The sequence below is a fragment of the Gavialis gangeticus genome, unplaced genomic scaffold, assembly GCF_001723915.1.
Source record: "Gavialis gangeticus isolate Ggan-Ray unplaced genomic scaffold, GavGan_comp1, whole genome shotgun sequence".
Lineage (NCBI taxonomy): Eukaryota > Metazoa > Chordata > Crocodylia > Gavialidae > Gavialis > Gavialis gangeticus.
Genome location: NW_017728964.1, coordinates 14100400 through 14112811, shown reverse-complemented (window position 1 = coordinate 14112811; position 12412 = coordinate 14100400). Strand labels below are relative to the sequence as shown.

Sequence of the window (12412 nt, the reverse complement as noted above, 5' to 3'; positions counted from 1 at the left end):
GGATATTCAAGAAAATGCAGTGTGCATTTTGTTGTTCTGAAGCATCAGGTGTTGGGCACAGACCCCCTTCGTTATATCCCTGGTGATACGTGGCAGGTGAATTGCAACATGACGCATCTTAGAAAGCCTCAGCTTGCTGCAGGACTGGAGCTGGGAAAAGGCTTCAGTGCCAACAGGCTTGAGAAACTCAGCATGGCCTTTACCTACCACTCAGCTCTCTTGGTCTTTTACAAGTTGTATTTAAAGTTTCTCCTGGTGCATCCTGATGTATAGACAGGGCTGTTGTGGGGTGCCCCCCTCAAGTGCCCAGCTGGTTCTTCTGTTTCTGTTTAGTTCTTCAATGTGTTGTGGGATGAATTTGTGGTCGCAGCATGATCTCTATGGGGTTCATTAATTTACTCATTAACAATGTATGTGATGCCACTCAGATTATGCAGCAAAAGGTCTCAGTCTCTGATCCTAGACCCGTAATTCAGTCCAAGCAGGTGAAGGCAGATCCAGGTCCATGGAGCTTGTATTCTGAGAGAGAAGAGATGGGCCAATTAGGGGCAAAAATGGCCTAAACAGGAGATTGGTTTCCCCCCCACAGCTTCCAACTCTTATTCAAAGGCTGGACTCTTTATTGGCCTCAGGTTGCAGTGCCTTCAGCAGATCACCCTACTCTCAGAGAAGGTTCCAGCTGGAGAAGGATTTGGGCTATGAGGGGAGAAAGGTTTGGCTCATATGGATGTCTGTGATAGGAGCTGCTGTGAGGTGGGAGCATATGTGTTAGCAGAAATGTTTTCTGAGGTTGCACGTACCTGATGTGGAAGGAGAAATATGGACCAAGCCCCAATCTAATAGCCCAGAGTTGAACACTCCCAGGTCTGGATGAAGTATAAAGTGTTGGTCACAAACGTTTCTGAAATGGTCCCTCTTCTGATGGGCCCAGTACAGTCCCCTTGCATTTTGCAACCCAGAACAAAATTCTGCAACCTGGGGTCCATCTCCTGTCGTGGGATGTGACCTTGGAGTGAGAAGCTGGCTGTGATTTAACCCCTGGTCTTGGTTCTCTCAGGGCAGAGCATGCAACCTATTGGGGAAGCAGGACGATCAGGACTTTACAGCCTTGGTGCAAGCACTGCAGGGGATTGGCCTCTCGGATGATGAGCTGACCTCTATCTGGGCAATGCTGGCTGCTGTTCTGCAGCTTGGGAACATCTGTTTTACCTCCTGTGAGGTATGTTAGTCCCTTGCTAGTTCTGGGGTTGACAGACACTGAATAGTACAGCAGTCTCATGATGGGACTTGGGGTATTGTTCCCTGTTGAACACAGTCTCATCTGCTCCTCTGAGACTGCTGCAAATACCCAGAGAAGGAGAACCTGGGCTGCCTGAGGTCTTTGGAGCCTAAAGAGCCAAAGTCAGGCAAGATGAGGCACTGGAGTTTTGTGACCTGCCCTTGTGCAATGAGGATGAGACCAGTTTTCTGCAGACGTTGCCCTGGGTAACAAGTCTGGGACCCTGTCTCCAGTATCAGCTTAGACTTGTTCTTTTCCCCCATGATCTAGAAAGGATCCTTTGAACTTGCAGCCATCCCCAGTGACACAGAAATCCAGATTGTGGCCAACTTGTTGCATGTCTCAGCAGATCTCCTGCGAAGTGCCATCACTCATCGGGTCACTGTGAGTACATCATGGCCACTTCATTCCCCTGTTCTCCTACTTGAGCTTGTGTTGTGTAGGGAAAGGGTTGAAAAGGATACCTGTGCTTTGCCCCAGCCCTGGGCTTTTTCTGCAGGAAGATCTGAGCAGCAGCCACTGGTAGCCTGTTTACAGCAGCCACCTTCTGCATGAAGTAGGAATGTCACTCCCCACCCCTTTTTTTGGCTGTTATATGAAACAGAACAACCTCTTTACTTGGGGGCTCATGTTTATGTTCATAGTAAGAATCTGAGAGGGGCTGGCCTATAATCAATATATAGGCTGCCAGTTGAAGGGACTTACCCTGCCATCTGTCCCCAAAATGGCACCATACCCTGAGGCAAGAGCTCGGCCACAGGAATAACTCTGACTTGGTTCCCTAAGGTGCCTTGAACTTGGGTTTTAGCAAGGTGCAGGAGGAAAAGAGTCCCCAAAAGCTTGGGCCCTCTGATGAGAACATGCTGTCCCCAGCCCTGCAGGCTTCACACTGGGAGCTGGCACCAAAAGGCAGCACACTGCAAGATGAGTCCTGTAGGGGTCTCTAAATGTGTGCATGTGAGTGGGTGTGAGATGGACATGGTGCTCCGTTGTGCTGAGAAACCTTTGACCTCACTCTGGCAGTCTGAAGGCACCTTGAAGTGGGCACATGTTTCACCCCTTCTACTGACTCAGTAATCACAGAATCAGTAATTGTGCCATAGGGGGTACGTCTATACCATGGCAGGGTGTTCTGTCCTACAGCTGAAAGAAATAAGCTCCACCAACCCTGGAAATGCAGTGAGGATGTCCCAAACTGCCACCCTTGAGCCCCCTGTTTATCCAAGTTGGGAACATGGTGTTTGGGGCACCCTCACTGGCATTGATGTAAGTGAACTGGAAGTGGCTGGGCAGGGCTTATTTCCTCTGTGGCTTGAGTGAACTTCTTGCTACCACAGTGTAGACACACTGTTAAGTCCGGATGAGTCCCAGCCCAATATCTCAGATAACTGGCTCCCAGCTGAGTAAGACCCAGAAGTAAAATTCTACTGTACGTCTTGCCTTGCATTGTGCAAGGGGATTCCTGGGCAAAGAACTCCCATGTTAAGCTGTATCGATTCCTTACAGGTTTCCAGACAGAACCTTTTCTTGTGAGTCCTTGTAACAAATAACGCTTCCTTCTATCCAGGTGACATCCTATGACCGGATATTCACCCCTTTGTCTGTAGAAGGTGCCATCGATGCCAGGTAACCAATCCTGCCTTGGTCACTTTATCTCACTTAGTGAAAGTAGCCTGAGAGCATTATTTTCCTGGTAACTGCCTGGTTTGGTTTTCCCCCATGCTTCCCCCACCAAGGGATGCCATTGCCAAGGCTGTGTATTCCCTGCTCTTTGACTGGCTCCTGGAGAAGATCAATGGATGGCTAGCCCCTCAGGAGATGGACAGCACTGTGGGCATTGTTGACATATATGGCTTTGAGGTTGCTTTTCCCATTCATTTTAAACTGTCTTGGAGTCACTGTCCTGGCTGCATGTATGTGTCCTGGTTCTTCTATTTCACTTGTTAAAGCAAGAGGGAAGCTCATAAGTGTTTGCTTATGGGGGGAAGACAGTGTCCCCCAAAGCATGGGGCCCTGTCTGTCTGAACTGTGTGTAGTGTCCTATATACTTTTGGTGCAATGGAAATAATGTCTTGGTCTGGACTCTGGCATTTGTACTGTGTGTGACAAGATGGCCAAGCCAGTTGGGAAAGATTGGGACTAATCCAGCATTTTGACCCAAACTTGCCCCGGCCCCAAACTGTACCTCTGGTTTCTACTGAGGCATGGCAGTGTGTGGTGCTCTGAAACACACTGTCAACTAACAATGCAATCCACAAGCCCAAAAAGCAGATTGTGATTTAAAAACGCAAATAGATCGCTTGGATGTTAGAGACATGTGCTGATTTAGGTCCAGCATTTAGGTTCTAATGATCTACATTGACCAATTACCAAGACTTGCTTTAACAAGTGAAATAGAAGAGCCAGGACACATACATGCAGCCAGTACAGTGACTCCAAAACTTTACTATATCTTTCCAGGATTTGGGGGTGAACAGTTTGGAGCAGCTATGCATCAACTTTGCCAATGAGCATCTCCAGCACTTCTTCAGCCAGATAGTTATTGCCCAGGAAGAGGTAACAAAAAACCCTTGCTGGCAGAGACGGCACACATTCAGGGAGTTGAGGCAGCCTCAACTGGAGAGCATTTCCACACAGGGAAGAAAGGCATTGACTGGATCTGTTCTTCGATTTTAATACCAGTGTGCTTTGCCTCTGGAATGGGGGTTATTAACAAGTCATTGCTAATTCTGTAGTTAATTAGTAGAGAAAGAGGCAGTTGGAGCACTTCTCCACTTGAAGTGGTTTACTATAAGCAGCATCTTTTCGATCTGAGACCCTAAAATACCACCTGGAACTTATAAGGCCAGGGCTGGAAGTCACTGGTACCAGCTGTGCCCCTTGTGGAACAGCAGAGTGCTATTTCCAGACTCGACATCTTGTCCACTGCCCCTTGCCTTGCTGTAGTCTACCTCTGTTCTCCCATGTTAGAAAAAGTGTCCACAAGCTTAGTTAATGGCTAAAGTTGGGAGGTACCATGCATGTTTATAACGCTAAACCTCTAGTTTGCTGAGGAACCAATCAGATCTCTGCTAACTTCCTGAATTTGATGTTTGTTTTCCTGGCCGGGGTTTGGCTGGATGATCTTTGACCGGTAGGAGGAATACACCCAAGAAGACCTAGTCTGGATTCCCATTTCCAAGATTCACCAAGAGTCATGCCTGGATCTGATTGCTTCAAAGCCCCATGGTATCTTGCGCATCCTGGATGACCAGACATCATTGACCCAGGTTAGGAACTTGCTGTGGCTGTCAAGCCACACAAATGGAGTAAAAAGGTCATTGTGTCAGGTGGGAAGTGTTCTCTTCATAATTACGCTTTTGACTTGTTAATCTGGATTAATGCTTCTCTGAAAGACAACTCCATTATGCCAAATAGCCATGAGCCCACATGACACTTCTCATTACTTTTCTTCAGTAAAAGGAGATTTTTGTCTTTTAGGGGAAAAGAAGATCATGGTTTTTGATATGAGACAAGCTGTTAAAATAATTATGGTAGATTTTAAGCAGTGAAAAGGCTATTGCCTTTACAAACTGTCTCAAAAGCAGATTGACACAGGTGCCAGGCATAGACATCTCTGGAAAGTGATGTCTTAGTGAACATCTCTGGAAAGGCTGGATGGTCATTTTTGGACTGATTCACTCCAAAATTTTGCTAAGCTAATGTTATGTGACACAGTCAAAGGGAGATAATTTTGTTTAATGTTTCTATTGCTTTCAGGCCAGAAGGCCTTGAAAAATGTATGTACAGGCAGTCCTCGACTTACAACATTTTGAGTTACAACATTTTGCAATTACAATGTTTATAAATTGACACCCTGTTTCAACTTTATGATGTTGGTTTCAACTTTACAACGCTTGATCCAATGCGATGCCACGCCAGCGAACAAGTTTGCTGTGTCATTCATCTCCCTGGAGAACATCTGTCCAAACTGCCTTGGACACTTTCTTTCAGAAAGCAGACAAAACTCCAGAAAAACTTGCAGCCAGGACTCCTGAGAAGACTCCAGCCAAGAACCCTTCAAAAAGTCCAACAAAGTTACCTCAAAGAAGCCCTTCCATATCAATATGATTGCTATTTATGATATAAATACATTAATGTAGCTATGTTACTCATCTGGGTTATTTTTGGTGAAAATAGGGTATGGGGCCTTGGTTCAGGAACCAACCCCCCCATTTATAACGTTTCAACTTAAGACACGTTTTTCAGGAACTAATTGTGTCGTAAGTCTGAGGACTGCCTGTAATAACCTCCTTCAACCAACCATGGGTCATCAGTGAGGAATCAAACCCAGAACCCCCAGCACTGTAGTAAGAGCCTCTGTCACCCGAGCTAAGGGAGTAACTCTGCTAGATGTCTGCTATTATCTTCTTGTATGATCCATCCACTACAGATGGCATGGTAGGGTATAACCCACACTGGATAGTGAACTGGAACCAACTTCCAAGGGAAGTGGTGCTGGCCCCTACCCTGGGGGTCTTTAAGAAGAGGCTGGATGCCTACCTGGCTGGACTCATTTGAGTCCCGTTTCTTGTTTTGGGGTTTTGTTGTTCTCCTCCCCTGGCGGGGGGTCGGGCTAGAAGATCTGCTAGGTCCCTTCCGACCCTTAATCTATGAAACTATGAAACTCACTATTTGCCACATAAGGTATATGCCTGGGAGAGAGGGACTTCTCTTTATGCATGCTTACAACTTCAACTGCTGTTGAACAATGGGGGTTAAATAAAGGACTTGGCTGTGACAATGTAAGCCATGTATGCCTCTCCTGCTCAGGCCACTGACCATACCTTCCTCCAGAAGTGTCATTACCATCATGGAAACAGTCCTTTGTACACCAAACCCAAACTGCCTTTGCCAGTCTTCACTGTGCGGCACTATGCAGGTCCTGTCACCTACCAGGTAAGTTCCTGGGGTCAAGCTGGGGCAGTCTGTGGGGGTCTGGGGCCATAATCGCTGGGTACTTTGGATGATGCTTGTCTGCATTTTTCCTGGTCTAGTGCCTGGATGATGCCTGCTTGCGGATGCTGCTAAGGAAAAGCTGCTGTGTTCTGAAGTTACTCTGGGTGTTTAAGTCACGAGAGGACAAATCAGAATATTTATGCAGTGTGCCTGACTATGTACTGGAGATTCAGAATTTCTGTATTTTTTTGGTTTGCTGATCCATGCTAGAGATTAAACCACAGCTTGACTTTACAGGTCCACAAGTTCTTGAATAAAAACCATGACCAACTACGCTCAGAAGTCCTTGATATTTTCTCCCAGAGCCGCCTCAAGGTATAGCACATGATTAGGGCAACTATTTCTGATGCCAGTATCTGACAGGCTTCTCCAGTGCTTTCTTCAGAGAAGCACAAAGATCAAAGCTCCTCAGAGAACTTGAACATAGTATCAAGGCATGCACTTGGGGTTGTGCCAAGTCATCTGCTTGGCAAACTTGTGAGGTCAGGCAGTCCCAAAATGGGCAAGGCTTGGCAGGGCTTATTTCTCAGCAGTGTGCCTGGTCTCACCCAGGAGGCCATACCTAAGGTCAGCCTATATCGTCTGGGGGAGGTGTGAATAGACCTGTAGCCTTAATCGGTTGCAGCCCTTCTGTTGTGGGTAGATGGTGGTGAGAGTGGTTCTTAGTCTTGGACCATTAGTTCCAGAAGAAAGGGACTGTTCTTTCAAAGCAGCAAAGGAGAGTGTTACATCATTAACTTACTGCTTTCTTCTCCTTTCAAGCTTATGTCCAAAATTTTCCAGAGGGCCAAAGATCATCACAGCCAGTACAGGGAGCTGGGAACAAAGGGCAAAGGGCTCAAGCATCCAGCCTCGACCCTGGTGTCCAGATTCCATCAGTCCCTACTAGATCTCACAGCCAAGCTGGGAAGGTGAGGGATACAGGGATGACACCAGCCCTATTGTTGCTGACTGCCTAGTGTGAAAGCTCCCCTCGCTCACTTGATTGTTCTAGAAGGGCTTTATTGCTGGGAATTTGAGTGGTTTAGCTGGGTGGTGATGGATGATGGAACCAGAAGAGGAGGAAGGGCCTTGTTCGGTAGAGATGGACAGTGTCTACGTGGGGATATGAAGGCTTCAGCAGCCCCTGGGTATAGCAAGGGCATTTCTGGAATGGGGCTGTTAAAGTGTCTTCCCTTTCCTCTGCCTTGCAGGAGCCATGCTTTCTTTATTCGATGCATCACGCCCAATTCAAAAAAGGTAAGAGAGCTCCTGCTTCTGAACAGCAGCACAGGTCCTTGGGAAACCCTTCAGCAGGATGTTACTTCCCTTGCTGTCTCCTTTTTTTTTTTTCCCCAGCTGGTACCATCTGAATTTGGCTCTCCTTTGTAAGAAGCAACACACTTGTGCAGTTTGCTGTTCCCTGCCTGTAAAGCCCCTTCCTAGAGCATGTTTTTTTTTCAAGATCAGCTCTTCTGTGACATGCTGCTCTCCCTCTCAGTCTGTGCTCTGGTGCTGGCTGTCTGTTACTTGCTGCAAAAGAGTGTGTTTCAGAATCCTGCAGGGCACAGGGTTTACTCTGCCCAACAACGAGGCAAAATCTGTATGGTCCTGCATGGGGGTCTGGGAGATGTGCCAACCTTTTCTAAAGGTCCATCTCTTTTTCTGTTTCTCTCTTTCTGTTTATTCCCTATTTTGTGTCTTCCTCCCCCTGCCTTCTGCCCTCTTACACTTCATGGCTTCCCCTGCAGTTGTCAAACATCTTTGATGTGGAATATGTCACTTGTCAGCTGAGGCATTCTGGGATACTGGAGGCCATCCATATCAGGAAGGAAGGATACCCTATCCGCATCCCATTCCAGCCCTTCTTAGTCAGGTAATTCCCCTTGTCTGTTCTTCCTTCTGGCTGGAGATGTCCATGTGATTGAAGGGGACTCGGTGCCAACACATAATTGCAGGAGGGTTTCACTTTGTTCTTTTATGTCTTCCTTCTGCCTTTCAGGTATGGGACTCTGGGTGGACCTACACGGAGCAATTTGCAGGAGAGGGACGACTGCATCGCAGTGCTGTTGCGTGTGGTGGGGGACGCCTCGGAGCTCTATCAGATCGGCATAACGAAGGTGCTGTGTAAAGAGAACGGTATCTTAATTCCAAAGACCTTTCCATCCACCTACTTGGTCCTGATGGAAAGTAGGCTGCTCACCTTTGTGCATAACCGCATACTTCCAGCTCAACTATTTCTTTTGCTTTACCTCTTTCCTTGCTTTTAGCTGGAGAATTGTAGTGCCTGTGAAATGTAAAGATGGTGAATGCTACCTTCTTGCAGTTCTGTTGCAGGCACCAGTTCCCTTATCCAATCTATGTATCCCATGACACCATCTACCTTGCTAGACACCTCACTGTTGTTCCTTTCTTGGGTTTCCCAGACTCAGGCCTTTCATGCATCTCCATTCTTTCCTGATGTTCCCATGCTGTGTAATAATTGAGAAGAGCTTGGATTGAGGGATTAGTGGAGATCAGTAGACTTGTTCATATGAGTAGCCTCTGGTATGAAGAACAATAAAGGCTCCATGGAATTCAGGGTAAAGTTGAGGTTCTACAAACATTGCTGCCTGTTATAGGTACTGCCCTGATCTTCTTGGCCCTTAGCAGTTTTTTCCTCTGGCCAGGTCTTTCTGAAGGAGAAGGCCAAACAGCTACTGGAGAGACGGTGGAGGCAGAAGCAGAGCTGGGCCATTGTCACCCTCCAGCGGAGACTCCGAGGCCTCATCAGCCGTAGGCGCTTTCAGGTCCTCCGGCAGAAGGTCACAGTCATCCAGGCTCATTTCAGAGGTCACCTAGCAAGGTCAGAGGTCAAAGTCTAGGCAGATGCTCCTGTTCTATGGCCAGCTGTAAGCATAAGGGCTTACTGGAGTCCCAGCATGATTTTGGAGGAAGCCTCCTTCGACTCAATATCCAAAGTACAGCTTGATGTCCTCACTTGGGAGTGGGAGAGCATGAATGGGACATGCGCTTCTGGTCCTGACTACCTGTGTTGTGTCCTTGCCTATACTAGAGGGGAGTCTTCCTTGGCAAACCTTCTCCCACACAGGGGTCATTAGCCAGGTTGTGGGGGTGGTTCATAGTCCAGTAAAACCGAGACAGTCCTGAGAGCAGCGATTGTGGTGTAGATTAACTGCTTCTTTGGTCAGAAGCAGAATTTCTTAAACTGGTTTGTGAGCACTGTGCAGAAGTCCAAACCATGTTTGTCATTAGCATATGTGGAAGGTGGTTTCAAATGTGGCCCCAGCCTATAGTGTATGCAATCCCTTACACAGACAATGGCTTGGGCACCCTTCCTAATAAACAGGAGCAGCCAAAAGGTGCATGCAGCGGTCCCCTAGCATACACTCACAAATTTCTGGGCTTAATGGGATTCTTGGTTCGGAGTCATAACTAACTGGACATCTATCAAGAGATCCTCAGGTCAATATTGTATAAACTACTCCCATGGTCTAGTGCCTCCTACTGGTTAAGAAATAAATATGAATAAAAATTGGGATTTTTTTATAGGTACCTCAGGGAGTTAAGTCTGACTTTTATTTTTTTATATATAGGCCTATAGCTCCCCATACCTCTACAAATCAGGCTCCAAGTGCCTGAATCTCATTTTATCCTGTTAGATTTTTTGCATCAAATTCCTTTGGGCTCCTTTGAACTTAAATTTAACCCCAAATGAATATTGACATAATTAAACTAGCAAAGCCCTCCCAACATCACTGCAGTTCTGTTGGCCAAAACATGTTTCTACCAGGATAGTTTATAACGGTTCCAGGGACTCGGTAGGCGCACACATACACTGGTCCAACTGTGTCCCCACAAGGCCTGATTAACTATATTGGTTAAAAAAAACCCCCAGCTATAACTTCTGAGTGAAATCCAGACCTCACAGAGAGAACTAAATCAAACTCAGCTGAGTCTTTGCCAATGTTTCAGGGCTTGTGCCTTGCTTATGCCTGAATGTGGGTCATGATCCTGGGTTCTAGCTATTTTCTGTTCTGCTGTATTGTGTTTCCCTCCCCTATCCTGCTGCCCCACTTTAATCCCAGGAAACGCTACAAGCGACTGAAGAAGACGGTGGTGCAGTTCAGGAGAGCAGTTTTAATCTCCAGGCCTTTGGTGCAAAGAAGGAAGCACTGCTGGGTAATGATACTATTCACAGAGATGGGTGGCAAAGGGTGTGCAGTGTTCAGCTCTGGTTTTATAAGGTTGATGGGTGGGGCTGCCTCTGGAGATAGGTTCATGGGCACTTAAACAGCAGTAGTTTTCCTAGCTTGTTCAAATGGCCTTTTGCTCTCTGAGTCAGTGAAGGTGGCTGGGAGTAAGTCCTCAGCTAAGCTGAGGATGGGGTGGGGCATGACCTGATCTGTGTTTGGCTCCCTAGTGTGCCCAGGTGGACAGCCTGAAGCTGTGCATGAGACCCCTGGCACCCTCCTCCTCTGAGAGCAGGAGCTGTTCAGCAAAGAGAGAGCCTTCAAATAACTGGCTGGGCCCTCAGCACAAGGGGCAAAGCCCATTAATCCAGAGCAGATGCAGGCACAGGGGGCTCTGAGTACTAGCTTCTGCATCACACAGCCTGAAACTCAAGGTGAGAGCACCTGAACCTCCTGGGTGCTTTTTCATGGGGGCTTTAAAGGATGCCCTTAAAATGGAAAAAAAAAGCCTATGCAGTTGTAAGACTGAATAAGTCTAATAGCAGGAGATCCAGGTGCTGGAGGTCCCCAGTTCAGATCCTACCAGGGCCTTGTAGAGCCATAAACTCTGAGCTTCTCTGCCAGTAACTGAGCTACTTCATGCCAGCTGTGATGGCAGCAGTTTTGTTTGGGGGGCACCCTACCACAGGATAGAGACCTGTCAAATTCATTTCGAACAAGCTGTCAAAGAGCAGAGGAAAACTGAGAATAGACAGGACCTCAGTTTTGTAGAGTTGGGAAAGTGGGACATTTGCTCATAGTCCCTTTGGCTTGCGGGCTTCACAAGATGGGAAGGAAGAGACCCCTGTACCACTCCCTTGATCAGCAGGATGGCTGCAGGATGCCCACCATGGATCACTATAGCATGCGCCACAGTCAGGGCACTTAATGCCATGCCGTGCTCCCATGGCAGAACATGTGCTGTCTCTGCTTCAGTCCCTTCCTGGCTGGACAGGTTCCAGCTCTTCTCTCTCCAGAGGAAGTGCAGTGAGTTGCTGCGTTGCTTTTCTTCCTTCCCTCCCATCCGTGTTTGCTTTCTGAAGGCTCTGCTCTTGGACGGATGACAATAAAAGGTCTCAAAGTTCACCTGCTTGCAACCACAACCTTCCTCGCCTCCTCCCCTTCCCTGTAGCCCTGCCCTGGGCGGACTTTAGCATGCCTGCCCTCTCCTTGGCCCAGCCCAGCTTTGTAGCTTCCCATCTGGACATCTGTGTCTTTACAATGCCGACAAACAGGAGAACCCAGGAGTGAGACCCCCCTCCCCATACACCCCCTCGGAGCAGTAAGCAGGTGAGTAGTGTGGTGGGGGAATATCCTAGTCTGTAGCTGGGACTGGGTAGAGCTAAATGAGAGCTTGGTCCCCTCTCCCTCCTAGGAGAGAACCCTTTGGGCACCTCTTCAGGCTGGGTTCAGGCCTTCAGGTGAAGGAAAAATGAGAGGGAGGTGAATGTTTCTAATTGCTGTGTGCTTGATGGGTCACAGGGAGTGGCACAGGCTGGGGCTGGAGGCTGCTGTATGGACGCAGGGTGTCAGCACAGGCTGTGATCAGAGAACGCAAGGCATCTTTGTCCCATGGTGAGGGCCAATGGTTGCCTGAATAGGTCCCAAGAAGGTTTTGCTTTTCGCCCCATCATTTTTACATGATAGCTATAGCAGAACCACCTCCAAGTGTAGCAAAGCCTGTGCCGTTGTAAGGCTGGTTCCCTCCACCTCTGAGGGCAGCAGCTGTTCAGCAAAGAGAAAGGTAAACAACTGGCTGTGCCCTCAGGGCAATGGGCAGAGCAATCCTAATCTGGAGCAGATGCAGGCACAGGAGGCTCAGAGCACACAGGGGTGGCATGCTGCTAGGCAGTTTACCACCCCCAGGAGCCTGACGCACTCCAAGCAATGTCTTGCTGACTTTTTTTTTTTTTTTTTTTTTTTT

The 12412-nt window shown here is 47.8% G+C and overlaps 3 protein-coding genes across 3 annotated transcripts in view; all 3 read left to right on the top strand.

The window, feature by feature from the left end:
* The window catches only part of LOC109286877 (unconventional myosin-XV-like), a 10797-nt gene extending 7888 nt beyond the window's left edge, over positions 1-2909 (top strand). The window contains exons 3-5 of the mRNA XM_019501685.1: positions 1058-1219; positions 1550-1663; positions 2847-2909. Coding sequence (XP_019357230.1) covers positions 1058-1219; positions 1550-1663; positions 2847-2909 — 339 coding nt within the window. The remainder of the gene's footprint in view (positions 1-1057; positions 1220-1549; positions 1664-2846) is intronic.
* An 89-nt stretch (positions 2910-2998) lies between these two features.
* Positions 2999-11739, top strand: LOC109286870 (unconventional myosin-XV-like). The gene is made up of 12 exons (XM_019501673.1): positions 2999-3139; positions 3740-3835; positions 4417-4548; positions 6092-6217; positions 6515-6592; positions 7040-7188; positions 7471-7516; positions 8008-8132; positions 8259-8376; positions 8926-9101; positions 10345-10438; positions 11668-11739. Exons 1-12 carry the CDS (start codon positions 2999-3001, stop codon positions 11737-11739), a joined length of 1353 nt encoding a protein of 450 aa, XP_019357218.1.
* MYO15B (myosin XVB) overlaps positions 11668-12412 on the top strand; it is a 51091-nt gene continuing 50346 nt past the window's right edge. The window contains exon 1 of the mRNA XM_019503494.1: positions 11668-11778. The gene's annotated coding sequence lies outside the window, so the exon portion shown is untranslated. The remainder of the gene's footprint in view (positions 11779-12412) is intronic.

Excerpts from the sequence above, each read along its gene's own strand:
- LOC109286870 (XM_019501673.1), top strand. The coding sequence starts at position 2,999 with ATGCTTCCCCCACCAAGGGATGCCATTGCCAAGGCTGTGTATTCCCTG. Across the intron at positions 3,836-4,416 it reads TAGTTATTGCCCAGGAAGAG|GAGGAATACACCCAAGAAGA; the intron begins GTAACAAAAAAC and ends TTTGACCGGTAG. Across the intron at positions 9,102-10,344 it reads TTCAGAGGTCACCTAGCAAG|GAAACGCTACAAGCGACTGA; the intron begins GTCAGAGGTCAA and ends CTTTAATCCCAG.